The sequence below is a fragment of the Lethenteron reissneri genome, unplaced genomic scaffold (genome assembly GCF_015708825.2).
Source record: "Lethenteron reissneri isolate LAM-NWPU_2019-01 unplaced genomic scaffold, ASM1570882v1 scaffold_1938, whole genome shotgun sequence".
Classification (NCBI taxonomy): Eukaryota; Metazoa; Chordata; class Hyperoartia; order Petromyzontiformes; family Petromyzontidae; genus Lethenteron; species Lethenteron reissneri.
In genome coordinates, this window is record NW_026891705.1 from 526,126 (window position 1) to 541,541 (window position 15,416).

The following is a 15,416-nucleotide window of genomic DNA, read 5'->3' on the forward strand; positions in this document are numbered from 1 at the left end:
AGGAGACCTGATGGTTCAATGAGCCACTGTCTACAGGAAAGCCACCCATACGGATGCTTACCTAAAACCGGATTCCCACCACCATCCATCCCAGAAAAATTCCCTCATCAAGACTCTACACCATAGAGCCCAATGCATCTCCGACCAGGAACACATTGCCAGTGAACTCAAGCACGCGGCGGGCGGCGCTGCCTTTCCCGGCGACTGACGATGCCGCGGTGGGGCCCCTTTGTCGCAGTGTCCCTCACGGGGTGCGGCTCACCCACACAACACCGCCACGGCATTCGTGTGGACGCACCACACGAGACGCGCCATGCCACTGCGCTCGTATTCAGGGCAAGAAGACATCAACGCGGGTTTTGCAGGCAAACAACATTTATTAAGCGACACGTGACAATGTTTCATGTAGATAAATATTATGCATTCGTGACCGTATGGCTTCATTTGAAAAAAAAATTGGATTTTTAAAATATATAAACATGTGTGCGCTCTTCGAATATAAAATTCCCTGAGGTTTGCGGCTCAAGGCAATACAGTTGGTACAACACTTTAGCAGTTCCAAGGCACAGACGGTTGGCAACAGTTCATGACCAGTAGCAGCATCGTGGTCAATAGTCAGGAAACGACTCCACACACAGGGGTTGAATCGTCACAATGTCATCCAAATCGCTCGTGCATTCTATTCTATTCCACTGCTAACAGGTGCAGTGCAAACGTTACATTAGACATAAACGAATGGTAAAGTAATCGTAGCTTACATCCAAGGCACTTTACACGTGGTACAATGAGGTTAGATAAAGGTGGCGTGTGAGAGGAGGGGAAAGAGGGGAAGGGGACAGGGATGGGTACGGGGAGGATGGGGACCAGGGAGAAGAGGCCGGGGCCTTGAGCGAGGAGTGGAAACGGTGATTGTGCGTAAGGTGCCGAGTACTGCGAGTGTAACAAACCGTCTCAATCAATCAGTCGATGCATAAAAACTTGACCAGCACACATGTAAAGTACCCTACACACATCATCGATCGGTACCATCACTCATCAACATCATAGATATGACCACCGGATGGGCCACGGGAATGTAGAACTAGCGGCAGTATTGCGTAGTCAACACTGGACCCTGCCACAGGAAATGTAATTGCACTGGCCAGCTCACAACAACACAGAGGTCGGCACGGAGACGCTCGGTCTGGCTCGCTGTGGGTTCAACCGAGCGGCAGAGCCGACCCGTTTTCAGAGGAACGTGTCTCTGTGCACATCGCTAAAGTGGTTACGTTGTTCACGAGTCTCAAAATAATTTACTGCTTGCTGCTGTTGCTGCCCGTGAGGGTGTTCAAGTGCAGATTGTAAATATCAAGCGGTTTTGATCCCACGCACTTTGATCAGATTGACAGCAATTACCAAAACAACTTCACAACTGCCAGAGTACTAGCCCTGCCCTCATGCCGACGTTTTTGGCACGAGACTGAGGCAGAAGAAGCAACAAAACTACGAGTAACAAAACAACTCTATTCTAACTAAAGTGTTGGAAGCGACATAAAATTGCTCGGGAGGCTCCAGTCTTCATGCCTGGGTGATGGTGCCGCTCATCCCACAACTCCTTTGGAAGGTCCCATCAGCTGTCCTCCCTCTGCTGCACTCTCTCCTGAGACTATGGATGGAGTGGCACTGTAAAACGAGAAACAAAAGCATCCGTGAGCAAACCACCCGGTAACACGACAAGCCATTGACTAAAGCTCCATGTAAAACCCCGGGGGTTAAATAACCTCGGTAACGACTAAACCTCATCGCTTAATACAATCAATATTCACTAAAACAAAAAACTACGATAGTAACGCACTTTACAGCTTAATATAAATCGTGGTTGCTTGGTAGCACAGAGCCACACGAGGCAGGCAGATCAGTTAAATGTCCACTTGGCAGTCCAGATGCTTTTAGGCACTGGGTCATCGGACTGCGGTTGGGAAATGCCTCGTCCACGTTCACTCATCAGGAGCTGGGTAGGGGGGGGGGGTCGTGGTGCCTGGGCTGAAAGGGGGGGCACCTTCGGCAAGGCCCACTGAGCTACGTCGCTCTTTATCAGAAGCGACCACCTGGCCATCACAAATGATATGCTCGACGCAGTGGCCGATATCATCATCATCATCACGTGGGGAATGTATAGGAGCGCCCAAAATACTCTAAACGCGTGGTGACGTTGATTGTACATGTGGAGGGGAAAAACCTGAGGAGCCGGAAGAAAATCCACGTGACCACCACGGGGAGAGAGAGAGACACACAAGCTCCAAATACACAGCAAGCATCAGGGTGGGGATCGAACCCACGACCTCCTCCATACGAGGCGAGGTCGTTAAATCTCATAGCCACCGTAATGATGAGAGAGAGACACAGACTCAAAATATACAGCAGCAGGCATCGTCGGGGTCGGAATGGAACCCACGACATCCTCTGTACCAGGCGAGGTAGTTAACATCTCATAGCCACGGCGTTGTATCTTGCTGACTCGCCCCCTACTGAACATCTGTGAAAAAATCTTCACAGCTCATCGGATTCCTCCGGCCTGAATAAAGATTCAGATTCTGTTGTCGCTAACACAGCCGTTGATAAAAACATTGTACGAGTCAGCCAGGAGCTCGGTGTTGGCTCAGCATCCCCAGCACAGCCGCTGTGAACCCAGACCCGGCGGTGCGTGAACGTGAAACCTCGTCAGTGACACCGAGTGGAAGGCCACCGAGAGAGCTCAGCCCGTCTGCCGACGTCCACGCTCATTCACCAGCGGCTGGGCTGGGCGGGTGCCTGGGCTGGAGAAGGGGAAGTACCTGGGTGAGTGGAGGCAGAGCCCTGAAGACCGATGGCGTTTCTTCTTCTTCCAGACAAAGACGGAGACGACGATGATGATGATGGAGATGACGGAGATGATGGAGATGACGACAGGCAGGACCCAGGCAGCCACCACCCCTCCCTTGTGTGAGGTCTCCTCTCGAGGGGCGAGGGTGGCGTCACTCACGCCCCCACCGTGTGACTGTGGGGCTGCAGAGACAAAGAGACAGAGAGGGGGCGCTCAGCGTGACCCCCACCTCGCAACCAGCACCATTCCTGGCTGAGATTCACTCAGCTCTGTACAAATGCCCACTCTAGTCCTGCACCAGTTTTTCCATTACCCTTGACCTCCCGGCCTCAACCAGTTGGATCTCTACTATTTGTTTTTTTCGGTAAGCAAAATTGCTGTGACGGTGCCACCTGAAGACATAAACTTGTGTTGCCTCCGAAACGTCGTGATAAAAAATTTTTTTACCTACGTGACTTTACCGAAAAAACCAAAGAGGTTGGACCCTTTCAGTCAAATCTAGAATCAGTTGGATCTCGTGCACCGTGCAACGCAGGTTCCCCCATAATCGCTTCATCCGTTTTGAACAACGTCGTGACGAACGGTGATCATTTTATTTTACATTTTTTATCTGATAAATTATAAAACAAAAAACTAAATAATGAAAGTTGTAAAACGAACGTGCATTATCCATTAAATGAGTGCTTTGCCAATTGTTAAGGCGAATAAATTATACCACATCCTCATATTCCGTGCATTATTCATTGCATAACTGACATCGCGCGTTAGCATTAGAGGACTCGTGTAGTCCTCGTCTTCATGCGTGCGAAAAGTAAAGCAAAGCAAATCACCAACATAATGAATGTGAACAAACTAATACGAGGTAATCATGTTGCCAAAGTTAACTAGTTAGAGTGGTGAGGAGTTTTATAGCAGCAAGGGTGGCTGTATCAGCTACAACACCACACTCAGCTCTTGTTCACCTGCAGCCATCACGTTCAGCACCACCTCCCCTTGCACCTTGGTGTTCTCCGCGTTACATCGGTAACATTCGATGCGGCACAGAAGCACGGGGCCGAAGCTCCCGGGGAAGTTGGGGATGCCGATGGAGCAGTCTCCCATCAGCACGTCTCCCACAGACTTAACGATACACAAGGGGTGCATTTCATCCCCCGATTGATAAATCTGCAATGACACAAACCACAATATGGAAGGTCAACCACAATGGCACACGATGCCCACGGTAAAATCGTCCTGAATGCCCCTGGGCTCGTTGGATGTCGCTAGCTCAGCAGGCTTGAGCTCGGTTACCACCTAGATGGGAGACCTCCTGGGAACACCAAGCGTTGTAGGTTTCGGCTGCAAGGCGACAAGGGGATGGCAAAATATCAATGTTGAGTTTGCGTAGCGTGTTGAGAGTGGGTCTACCTGTGGACTTGAATCTGTGTAGAGTATTGCGTGTAATCCCCCTCGTATTAAACACGAGTGTCATCAGGTACTCTGGTTTCCCTCCACATGAAGCCAAACTCTCATTAATGTACCGTCATTGGGCAAAGATCTCAGAGCAGTGCCTTCTTGAAATGGAGTTGTGAGACTAATTGGGACATTTCTGGGTAATTAAAGGGCACCACGTAACTTTGTTATTATGTTAGTGTTGACGTAGACATCATGTACGGAGATAATTATTCACGGTTGACATGAAGTGCGGCCGTCACCTTCTTCATCTCTTTTCTGGTCATGTTCTCTGCGTAGTGTCTGGGCATCGTGAAACACTGGAGGACGATGTGGTCCAGGTGGGTTGCCGGTGGGTAGAAGGAGCAGGGAATAGTCACGTTCTCTCCCTCCGTCACAGACAGACTCTGCGGAAGAGTGATCTGGAGCTTCGCAATCGATGCCGCATCTACAGGGAGACCGGTCACACTCGTTACAGATACAGGAGTATCCCTCAGTTTATAATACAGTTTTTTTGGGTTAGATCGCGCAAATATATAAATGTGTCGGTAAACCCACCACCACCCGACACAGCCAATTAGTAAGGTTTGTCACGTAAACAGAACGTGCCAATTCGTCACTAGTACAGCACTAACCGGTGTGTTGGAGAGCAAAGGGACAACATTTCCAATCTGAGTACGACGTTACGCCAGAAATTACCCCCGGCATCATCAGGCGACAGCCAGATTTGTGGAGATATCCTCCTGTTTCGTTCCTTAAATAGAGGGGTAGATGTGATGACAACACTTGTGAGCGAACTTGCGTGAAGTGTGGGGGGAGGGAATTAATGAATGTATATAAATGACTATGGGTATCCATTTCCAGTTGGGTTATTTGTATGGTTCAGTTTACGAAATTTCTCCTTTAACGCAACTGACAAATTATTAACTCTTTTCGAGTTAGAAAATCTAATTTCCAAGTGAACAAAATTTCACTGCGGCATGCACCATGACATCGTCAAACAAGAAGTGCACGGGAGGCTGCATCACCCATCGGCGACAGCGTCACGCTACCCCCACAGCGCACAACAGCAACGCCTGCACATCACCGTCACAAAGGGTTGATTATTTATCATTTATTAATTATTACTCAATCGTGTTTAATTTTTATGTTCTTTAGTATTATTTTAGTGATATCAGTGATGCATATTTTTTAGGTTAGGAGTATATTTGGAATGAATGTCCGAAACACATCCATCATTTTTAGTATTCAATTGCAGTCAAGGTAAAAGCCATTCCGATTACTAAAATGTCGTTAAATCTACAGAGACATCGCTTACACTCGTTACGCCACTCTGCAAAGGTTCGTCCAGTGGTAACAGGGCCACCGAGAGATCTTGAAAGTGCCGTTAAACTCAGGAGTGCTACACCATCTACATTTGTAATTGTGGAGAATAGATAAATTAAACTACGACCTCAACAGAAGCTACAACACGGTGAGCTCCGCGTAGCATCAGCTATCGGAGAGGAAGGCCGCTCACCTGGTGAGCGCAGTGAAACGTCTCCCCCTCGACCAAATCTTAGGGCTGCCTCCCCCACCGTCAGTGCCCAGACTCAGAGCGGCCACTCGCGAGCCGAGTCTCAGCGGAGCGCGCGGCCCGGGAGCCACTGGCAGGGCCAGGGCGGTGTCACAGGGGTCACATGACCGTGACCTCATCGTCACCGTGGTTTAATTAAAAACTATTCTAATTAGCAGGTAAGGCCCACTCAGCTATGTAGCTATTTTTTTCAAAAAGTGACCTGGCCTCAAATGACAGCTCAACGAAGTGGCTTGTCGTGCTGAAATTTACATCCGCACAATAATCGAAATGCACGTTGATTATAAATGTGGAGGAAAAAAACAGAGAACCCGGAGACAAATCCACGTGACCACAGGGAGAGAGACACGCAAACTCCAAATATACAGCAGCAGGCGTCAGGGTCAGAATTGAACCCACAACCTCCTCCATTCCAGGCGAGGGAGGTAACAGTGAACTCTCACCTGGCTAACGAAAGGGCACCGTCCAATGTGTGCTGGGTGAGTGGCTCTGGGTGTGAACTCACCCAGAAGGGAGATGAACACTGGGATGAGGACCAGCTTCATGGTCGGCTCTGTCTGCTGATGATAACAAAAGAGAATGAGTCATTAGTCCATCTCACGGCCTCACTCCAATGCTCCCTCACTTTCACATCACTCCGCTTCTACATCTTAACATCTGTAACGTCAGAGATGAGATGCATCTTTTGGATTTGGTTTTCCCATCTGCAATAATATAAATTATCACTGTCATCGTGCTGCATGGGCACTGGTTTACAAGTGAAATAAAACGATGTTCTGTGTATGCCAAGGCACAGTCATCCTGTCACCGAATCACACCCCGAGCCCTGCTGCCTGAACTGGACACTGCAGTCGAATCCTGCACACACAGGCGCGACAAAGCATCTGGTTCGTGTGGATGTTGAACTTCTTTCGCGCCGTACGGAGCCAACCGTAGCTAAGCGGCGTTGATGTTGCGTAGGCTGGGAACCTTTCAAAGAAGAACAAGGAGCAGACAATTTGTTTCGTTTTTCTTCTTGACACATCTCACACACAGAGATATTTGTAGACAAAGATCTCCCGTACAGCCTGAGCAGACTGTTGGGGCAAGTGAAGGCCGGAACGGCACACGAGGGGGTGGGTGGCCGGCACCACGCCCGGCCGCCTTTGTCTCCCCAGCTGCAATGTTCACTACACTACAACACCAGGTACTCATTTGAGGTTGAGTCGACCTGGGGGGAGGACCAGGACCGGTACAGATAATCGTCACTGGTGTTGGCCGTCAGCGGGAATCGAAACCAGATCGCCGGGTTCGTAGCGCAGCGTAGCGCTAACCACTCCACCATCGCTCTCCCCTACCCACACACCCACACACATCTACACACCCACACCAACGCACGACATCTACACACACACCTACACAGCCACACACATCTACACACACAAAGACAAAGATCCCCCGTAAAGCCTTAACAGACTGTCGGGGCAAGTGCTGTTAGCGAGCACCTATGAAGGCCGGCAATGTGGAGCACGAGTTCGATTCCTGCTCACCGCCAATAACAGTGGCGAATATTTGAACCGGTCCTCGGCATCCCCTAGGTCGACTCAGCCTCAAATCAGTACCGAGGGGCGATGTGTAAAGAACGCCACTGGGGGAGACAAAGGCGGCCGGGCGTGGTGCTGGCCACCCACCCCCTCATATCGGAAGTATCCACTTCTAAACCATCCGTCGGCCTCTACCAACTCCCGCCTAAGGAAGGGGGTGTTCCCGTTTAGACGGCAGCGACCACCCCGACACGGGACTCCGTGGAGTTTATACCAACTAATTGTAAACAAAAACAACAACTTGCTATGGTGTTGACAGTGCAGTAACGCGTGTATATTAGCGTGCCACTTCGATATTCGCCGGTGTAGTGAACAGTACACGATAGTATAACGTCAACGTACGTCAGTTTTACACCACGCTTTCGCGAGGAATATCATCCGTATTGTAGTTTTTTTTGGAGGGTTAGATCGTGTAAATATAAATGTCGTTAAACCCGCCACTACCCGACAGATACCATTGTTAATAAGGTTGTAAATGCCGAGATTGTAAATGTTGTGGATTTGCACCCCAACCTGTACTCGGAACTCATTGGCACGTTCTGCTTACGTGACACAAAGCTTACCAATTGTCTGTGTCGGGTGGCGGCTGGTTTAACGGCACATTTATATTTACGTGCTCTAACCCCACACACAAAACCCAAACCTAGAGTACTACAGATCTACACGGGACGTGGTGGCATTGCGTGGTCGCCATTACCCCCCTCCCCCTTCGTGAGAATGGACGCGTCCTGCTGCATGAGAGGACGCCCTCTTTAAATGGTCACGGTGGAGTCGTTCCCTGCTGCGCTGAGCGTTGTCGTCTGCGTGAAACCTCCCGCACGGGTCCCGCTTCGAGCCGTGCCAACAGCGGTGACTGCGTCGGTCACCACTCACGGGGGGAGGGGGGGGTGTGATGATTTGTGTAGCCGCGTGCGACTCGGAGGTGGAAGTGAGTGCGCTCCTCGATCACGACCGCTCTTGCTTCGACCTCTTTACAACGAATCCCGCTTCGCGTTGTCACCATCATCACCACCACCATCATCGCCACCACCATCATCGCCACCACTAACATCACTACCACCATCATCACCATGATCATCAACAACCACCACCACTATCAACAACCGCCATTCGCCACTAAGTGGCAGTGACGTCACCACGACGCTTGTGCCAGGCCATGTGCACCTTGAGGCCAGGTCACGGGACAGACCCAGGTGCCATGGGTCGACTGAGATGACCGAGATGACTAGCTGATGTACCACCTGTGCCCCCTACTGTGCCAACTTGCTGTGCTTTAGCTACCCGGCGCTCCGCTCGTTGTGAGCGTCGCTCCTCCGCCCTCCGTTGTTGGAGGGCGACTGCCTCCAACTATCCAGTAGCGTCCTTCACGAGCCTCCTCCACAGAGGCCGATCTTGACACCGCTGGTACCAGTCATCGGCAAGTCCACTCAGCTCCACGTCCTCCTGTACCACATCACTCCATCTCTTCTCTCGCCCGTGCCGCGCCCGTTTATCCCCCTCGATCCGGCCAAACAAATGCTGTTTGGGCATGCGGAGATCGGGCATGCGGTGATTGGGCATGCAGGCTACATAGCCCAGCCAACGCAGCCTGGCCTGCCGTCACCACCATCACCACCGCTATCACCAACCACCACCACAACTATCACCACCAACCACCATCACAACTATCACCACCAACCACCATGATCGTCGTCGCCCGCTGCCCCAACTACCGTCTCTGCAGACTGCCGGGTGTGCAAGCGCTGTTAGCGAGCGCCTATTAAAGGACGAACGGCACATGAGCGGAGGGCGCCGTTCCGACGTTTTGAGTCACCCCCCAGTGGCGATTTCCCCGACTCATTTGAGGCCGAGTCGACGTAGGGGAGGCCCAGGACCGGGTTCAGACGTTCGTCACCGATGTTGGTGGCCGCGAGCGGCAGTCGAACTTGGGTCACCGCTCACCCACGGCCGACATCACCAACGCGGTCACCGCCATGTTCCCCGGGCTGGGGTTGAGCTCCCCCACTGGGAGCCGCTGGGGGAGGAGTGAACTCCGCTCTCGTCGCACTCCCTGCCGCCAGAGCAGCGCCTCGCTCTCACCCCCTCCAGCCCCCCCTCCTCCCCTTAACGCGACTCACATGTTAACCACAAGCACGTGTGGTTAATGCAGACATTATTCCTTGCAAATGGTTTTATTCTATTTGGTGTTTGAACATCTTAACACCATCTTGATTTGAAGCTTTTGTGACTGCAGGAATCCATTTTCTTTGGTTCTTTCGGTAAAGTCACGTATGCTTGTGTTGTGCCCGAAACGTCGTGATTTATTTATTTTATACCTACGTGACTTTACCAAAAGAACCAAAGATTATCTTAACACAACTCCCTGGTTTATTGCCAGAAAGGGTAAATACCTACTAATCTTATTTTTGCATGTTTTTTATTTTCACTGTCCACTACTCACACTCGTGACACCTACGAGCTGTAGGGGCGGACCTCTTGTCCACTCAGTGGTGCTGTTGGTATTCACGTTCAGCACCACGAGTTGGAAGTCTCATCCCTGGAGTTCCCTGTTGTGGTGCCACATCTTTTACCACACTGCCCCTCAATTCCCTCGCACACGGGGTACTATCTTCACAAGGATTGTGTTTCACTACATGAGGACAAAATTAATCCCGCAACAGAATGATAAATTGTGTTCAATAATTATCTAGCCAAGACAGGGTGCTTCAAAAAAAATGTTAATACTTGAGACTTTGCAACAATACCACCAGAAATGTGCCTCCGCAGCATCAAGTGTGAAAAAAATTAACCCGTAAAAACAAAGTTTTTCACTATAAATCCTTTATATGCGTGGCGGAAAGAGTCCTCTCGTCCTCTGGCTTGAGATGGCTGCCACCTATGGGTCAGATGATTGCCTGGAACCATTAAGCAATTGGTAATTAAATATAATTTATTTTTTTCCTAAAAAGTGTAAAATTTTGGAAAAACATTTTCACGAAAATTGTCACGCACAACGAGTCTGTGTGGAAAATGTCAGCTCGATTGGATCACGGGAAGTGGGTTAAAAAACGACCGAAAGATTTGCACGGTCGTAAGCGCGCAAGCAAGCAAGCAAACGAACTTAATATAAAGGATTTAAATAAAAAACGACCGAAAGATTTGCACGGTCGTAAACGCGCAAGCAAGCAAGCAAGTGAACTTAATATAAAGGATTTTAAAATGGTTTGCATCATCGCCAGTAATACTCGGCGAACAACAATTTCGCGTCCATCTCGGAAAGCAGGTCAGCCGCCCACGAGCTCTACAAAATGGCTTACCACAGGAGTCGGTATCCTTATCATTCCAGCTCTGCAATTCACATCTTGTGCCTCGTGTCCAAGTTTGCGGGAGAGAAGGGCAACTGCTCCCTTTGGCTCTTTACGAATGCTCCATTAGGCTCTTCAACATCTCCAGGATCCTCGGCCCCATGTTTACGTGCCATGTCTACTGTTACAGCTGTGGGACAGATGACGAGCAGGGCGAAGGAGAGGTGGAGCTGAACGTGACGGCTGCAGGTGAATGAGAGCGTCGTGCTCACCACGCGGTGGCGCTGTAACTCGTACAGTCGCTCGTGCAGACGGTGGTGGCTGGGTGGTCAAGGGTCCCAGAAGGTGCAGAGCTGGACAGCGGTCATTGTAGTCTCGGCAGATACTCTTGATGGAAGCGAATCTGGTCTGTGTCCCTGCATTTAGTGTCTTTCTGCTGCAAGTGAAGCCGTGTTGAGCGAGTGGTCTTTCCCTGGTGCATATGAAGCCGAGTGTTCTCTCCCTGCTGCACGTGAAGCCGTTTTGAGTCGCTGGGTGGGGGTCTCGTTGAGCCCCCCTCTCTGTGTAGGTTCTTGACACCGCCGTCTGTGTCTCTGCTGCTCCACAGTCGCACAGCAGTGCAAGTGGCACGACTGTCGCTGCGGCAGGGGCGGTCGTCGTGATCGTGGTAGCAGCGGCTGCCGCTGTTATGCAGAAACGCCGTTGTGTGCTTGTATGTCCATCACGGTGTGTCGATGTGGGCTTGTGTATGTGTGGCTATCACTCAATGTATTCTCGGGGTTCGTTGTAAAGTTTCACATCTTGGCATCTCTCAGTCTGTTTTCTACGCCTGTGATTGTCCCACTCTACGTGTCTACAACCCAGTTTGTGTAAGAGAGAGGGGTGAGGGGGGTCACAGTGCTCCTACTGAGTGTTTGGTGCTATGGGCGACTCCACACAGCTGGGAGATCGCCTCACGGATCCGTTGCCCTCAGTGATTTATTGAGAGACCGCGCGATGCAGAGGCACGGGACGTTCCCGTGGCGGGGCCCAGTGCATCCAAAACAGCAAATTGAGAAGCTAAGTTTTGTTAACAGTGACGACACCATCACACGTGATGCTCACGGCCACGCTGGTCCAGCCACTCGCTTTAAAGATCCGCGGAAGGCCGCGCGCGTCTCTTCCACGTGGAACCTCGCCACGGCAAAGTGGAGGGTCGCCTTCTGCTCTCGGGAGCGGTGGTTGAGCCGGTGCCGGAAATTCCACATTGCCCTGTCGGGGGCCAGACTCTCTCCTCTGTGGGGCCACCCCCAGTCGATTCTGACAGTGGTACTCAATTTATCCGCCACGACTGGGATCTGTGCCACTTCGGGCTGATTGTAGGGATCTCTCTGAGCACAGCCGGGAGGCTGCGTCCGAGTGGAACTTCCGCGGGTTTCTCAATGCGATGGAGAATTCACTCACAGCCAATGGGTGGTAAGGGTGTGTGGATGGTGGTGTGTGGATGGGTGTGTGGTGTTGTTCACTGCAAAGGCAGTCGACTCCGCTTCTTAACCACCATCCACACCACACTAAGTACCATCACCCACACCACCCACACACCACCACCACCCCACACGCACACCGTCAACCCATGGCACCTGCTGGGTCTGTCCCGTGACCTCCTGTCAGCAGAGAACCGTCGACACTGCACGTCGCCCTAAAGTGCACCTAGCCTGGCACAGGCGCCATGGTGACGTCACCACCACTTGCGAATAGTGGCTGCTGTTGCTGGGACGTAGTTGAGGGTGGCGGTGATGACAGTGAGGGTGGTGAGGGTGGTGGTGATGAGAGTGAGGATAGTGATGAGGGTGGTGGTGATGAGAGTGAGGGTGGTGAGAATGAGGGTGATGAGAGTGAGGGTGGTGGTGATGAGAGTGAGGGTAGTGAGGGTGGTGGTGATGATAGTGAGGGTGGTGATGAGAGTCAGGGTAGTGAGGGTGGTGGAGAGTGTAGTGAGGGTAGTGAGGGTTGTGGTGGTGAGGGTGGTGGTGAGGAAGCCAAGGGGAGCTCACAGACGAGACAGCCTCACGGTCAACACCTTAAAGATGGCGCCCGTGAAGCTGGGCGCGTCCATTCTCACTGTGGGGGGAGGGGGGGCACAGCTGGGATGCTGCTTCCGAGTGTCGGGTTTCTCAATGCGATGGAGAATTCACTCACAGCCAATGGGTGGTGTGTGGATGTGTGGGTGGGTGTGTGGTGGTGTGTGGGGGGTGTGTGGTGGTGGTGTCGTTCACTGCAAAGGCAGTCGACTCTGCCTCTTAACCACCAGCCACACCACCACCGACACTCAGCAACCACCACCACATAAAGTACCATCACCCACACCACCCACACACCATCACCCCACACCGTCAACCCATGTCACCTGCTGGGTCTGTCCCGTGACCTCCTGTCAGCAGAGAGCCGACGACACTTCACGTCGCCCCAAAGTGCACCTAGCTTGGCACAGGCGCCTTGGTGACGTCACCACCACTTGCGAATGGCGTCTGCTGTTGCTGGGACGTAGTTGAGGGTGGTGGTGGTGAGGGTGGTGATGAGGGTGGTAGTGAGGGTGGTAGTGATGAGGGTGAGGGTGGTAGTGATGAGGGTGGTGAGGGTGGTGGTGATGACAGTGAGGATAGTGAGGGTGGTGGTGATGAGAGTGAGGGTGGTGAGAATGAGGGTGGTGAGAGTGAGGGTAGTGAGGGTGGTGGTGATGACAGTGAGGGTAGTGAGGGTGGTGAGAGTGAGGGTGGTGAGAATGGTCGTGATGAGGGTGGTGGTGGTGAGAGTGAGTGTAGTGAGAGTGGTGAGGGTGGTGGTGATGAGAGTGAGGATGGTGAGGGTGGTGGTGATGAGGGTGAGGGTGGTGAGGAAGCCGAGGGGAGCTCACAGATGCGACAGCCTCACGGTCAACGCCTTAAAGATGGTGCCCGTGAAGCTGGGCGCGTCCATTCACATTGTGGGGGGGCACAGCTGGGAGGTTGCTTCCGAGTGGACCATCTTCGGGTCTCTCAATGTGATGGAGAATTCACTCACAGCCAATGGGTGGTAGTGGTGTGTGGATGGTGGTGGTGGTGTGTGGATGCCTGTGTGTTGTCGTTCACTGCAAAGGAAGTCGACTCTGCCTCTTCACCACCATCGACACTCAGCAACCACCACCACACAAAGTACCATCACCCACACCAACTACCACCACCCCACACGCACACCGTCAACCCATGGCAGTCTGTCCCGTGACCTCCTGTCAGCAGAGAGCCGTCGACACTTCACGTGGTAGCCTCAACATGCACCTAGCTTGGCACAGGCGCCTTGGTGACGTCACCACCACTTGCGAATGGTGGCTGCTTAGGCCTCGGCAAGGTAAGGTAATTTACCCTTTTTACCGGGTAAAAGGGTAAAGGTGTCGACATGCCAAGGGGTAAGGTCAAGGGTCTGGTAAAGGTAGCGCGAAGTATTACCCGGTAAATACGGTACCTTGTTTACTGCTAAAAACTCCGTGGCGCAGTCCGTGGCTTCCATTTAATAAGTAATATTTTTAAAAAACTTTATTAAAAACACGCTTTTATGAAATGTACTCGTAATGGCAGAACTCCACGACTCCAGGAAGTGGCCCGGAAGCTTGCCATAACGTAAGGGACCGTGGTGATTTACAGCTAACGTCAGTTTACCGTGGACAATTAGACACAAGCCGAAGCATAACTTATAAAAAAATGTTTTAAAATATATATATTATGATAGAATATATTGTCATCAGTATGACATAAGTATACCAAGTTTGCAGTCGATACCACATTGGGAAGTGGGTTAAAATTGAGTTACAATATTTGAGGATACGACAACAACAAAGACGACAACAACAAAGACGACAACGACAACAAAGACGACAACAAGCGTGTAAAATTGTAATCATCGAGAGTATTCTATACGAATGAAGCGCTCTACCCAGCATTTACCGTTATAAACCTTGTTCATGTGTAGTAGTACCTCAGTAATTACCCTGTAATCGGGTTATTTGTATGGGGTAAGGGTAAAAGGTAAAAGTAGGCTCGTTACTTTTTACCTTTTACCTTACCTGCTAAAGGGTAAAAGGTAGGGTAGAGTGATTGTATTGTGGTAAGGTAAAAGGTAAGGTAGGCTTGTTTTTTACATTTTAACTTTTACCTTACCTTGCTGAGGCCTACAGCTTCTGTTGCTGGGACGTAGTTGAGGGTGGTGGTGATAATGAGAGTGAGGGTGGTGGTGATGAAAGTGAGGGTGGTGAGGGTGGTGGTGATGAGAGAATAGTGAGGGTGGTGGTGATGAGAGTGAGGGTGGTGAGGGTGGTGGTGCTGAGAGTGAGGGTAGTGAGGATGGTGGTGCTGAGAGTGAGGGTAGTGAGGATGATAGTGATGAGAGTGAGGGTGGTGAGGAAGCCGAGGGGAGCTCACAGACACGACCGCCTCACTCAAGGTCAATGCCCTAAAGATGGCGCCCGTGAAGCTGGGCGCGTCCATTCTCACTGTGTGTGTGGGGGGGTTATTGATGAAATGCTTCACCTGATTGTACCAACTCCTACACTACAGAGTATTCACACCGAGTAAAGCACTCAACAAAAATATGTCTAAGTCCACTGTCAACGCAATCACACGTTTTATTTTTAAGTTGCACAGTTTACAGTGCAGCCCGAACGACAAAGTGCCCCACCCCTCATGCCTCTG

At 51.2% G+C, this 15,416-nt stretch overlaps 1 protein-coding gene across 3 annotated transcripts; it reads right to left on the reverse strand.

Moving 5' to 3' along the window:
• Positions 1 to 454: 454 nt before the first annotated feature.
• On the reverse strand, positions 455 to 15,162 carry LOC133339661 (uncharacterized). Of its 3 annotated transcripts, none has more exons than XM_061547820.1 (6): positions 14,886 to 15,162; positions 6,355 to 6,409; positions 4,537 to 4,721; positions 3,805 to 4,006; positions 2,814 to 3,024; positions 455 to 1,662 (listed from the first exon to the last, which is right to left on the reverse strand). In XM_061547820.1, exons 2-6 carry the CDS (start codon positions 6,392 to 6,394, stop codon positions 1,581 to 1,583), a joined length of 720 nt encoding a protein of 239 aa, XP_061403804.1. In that variant the 5' UTR covers positions 6,395 to 6,409; positions 14,886 to 15,162; the 3' UTR covers positions 455 to 1,580. The 3 variants fall into 3 exon arrangements, with proteins under 3 accessions (XP_061403804.1, XP_061403806.1, XP_061403805.1); XM_061547822.1 differs by lacking the exon at positions 14,886 to 15,162 and adding an exon at positions 9,327 to 9,414 and having other exon boundaries at positions 6,355 to 6,406; XM_061547821.1 differs by lacking the exon at positions 14,886 to 15,162 and having other exon boundaries at positions 6,355 to 6,450.
• Positions 15,163 to 15,416: the final 254 nt, after the last annotated feature.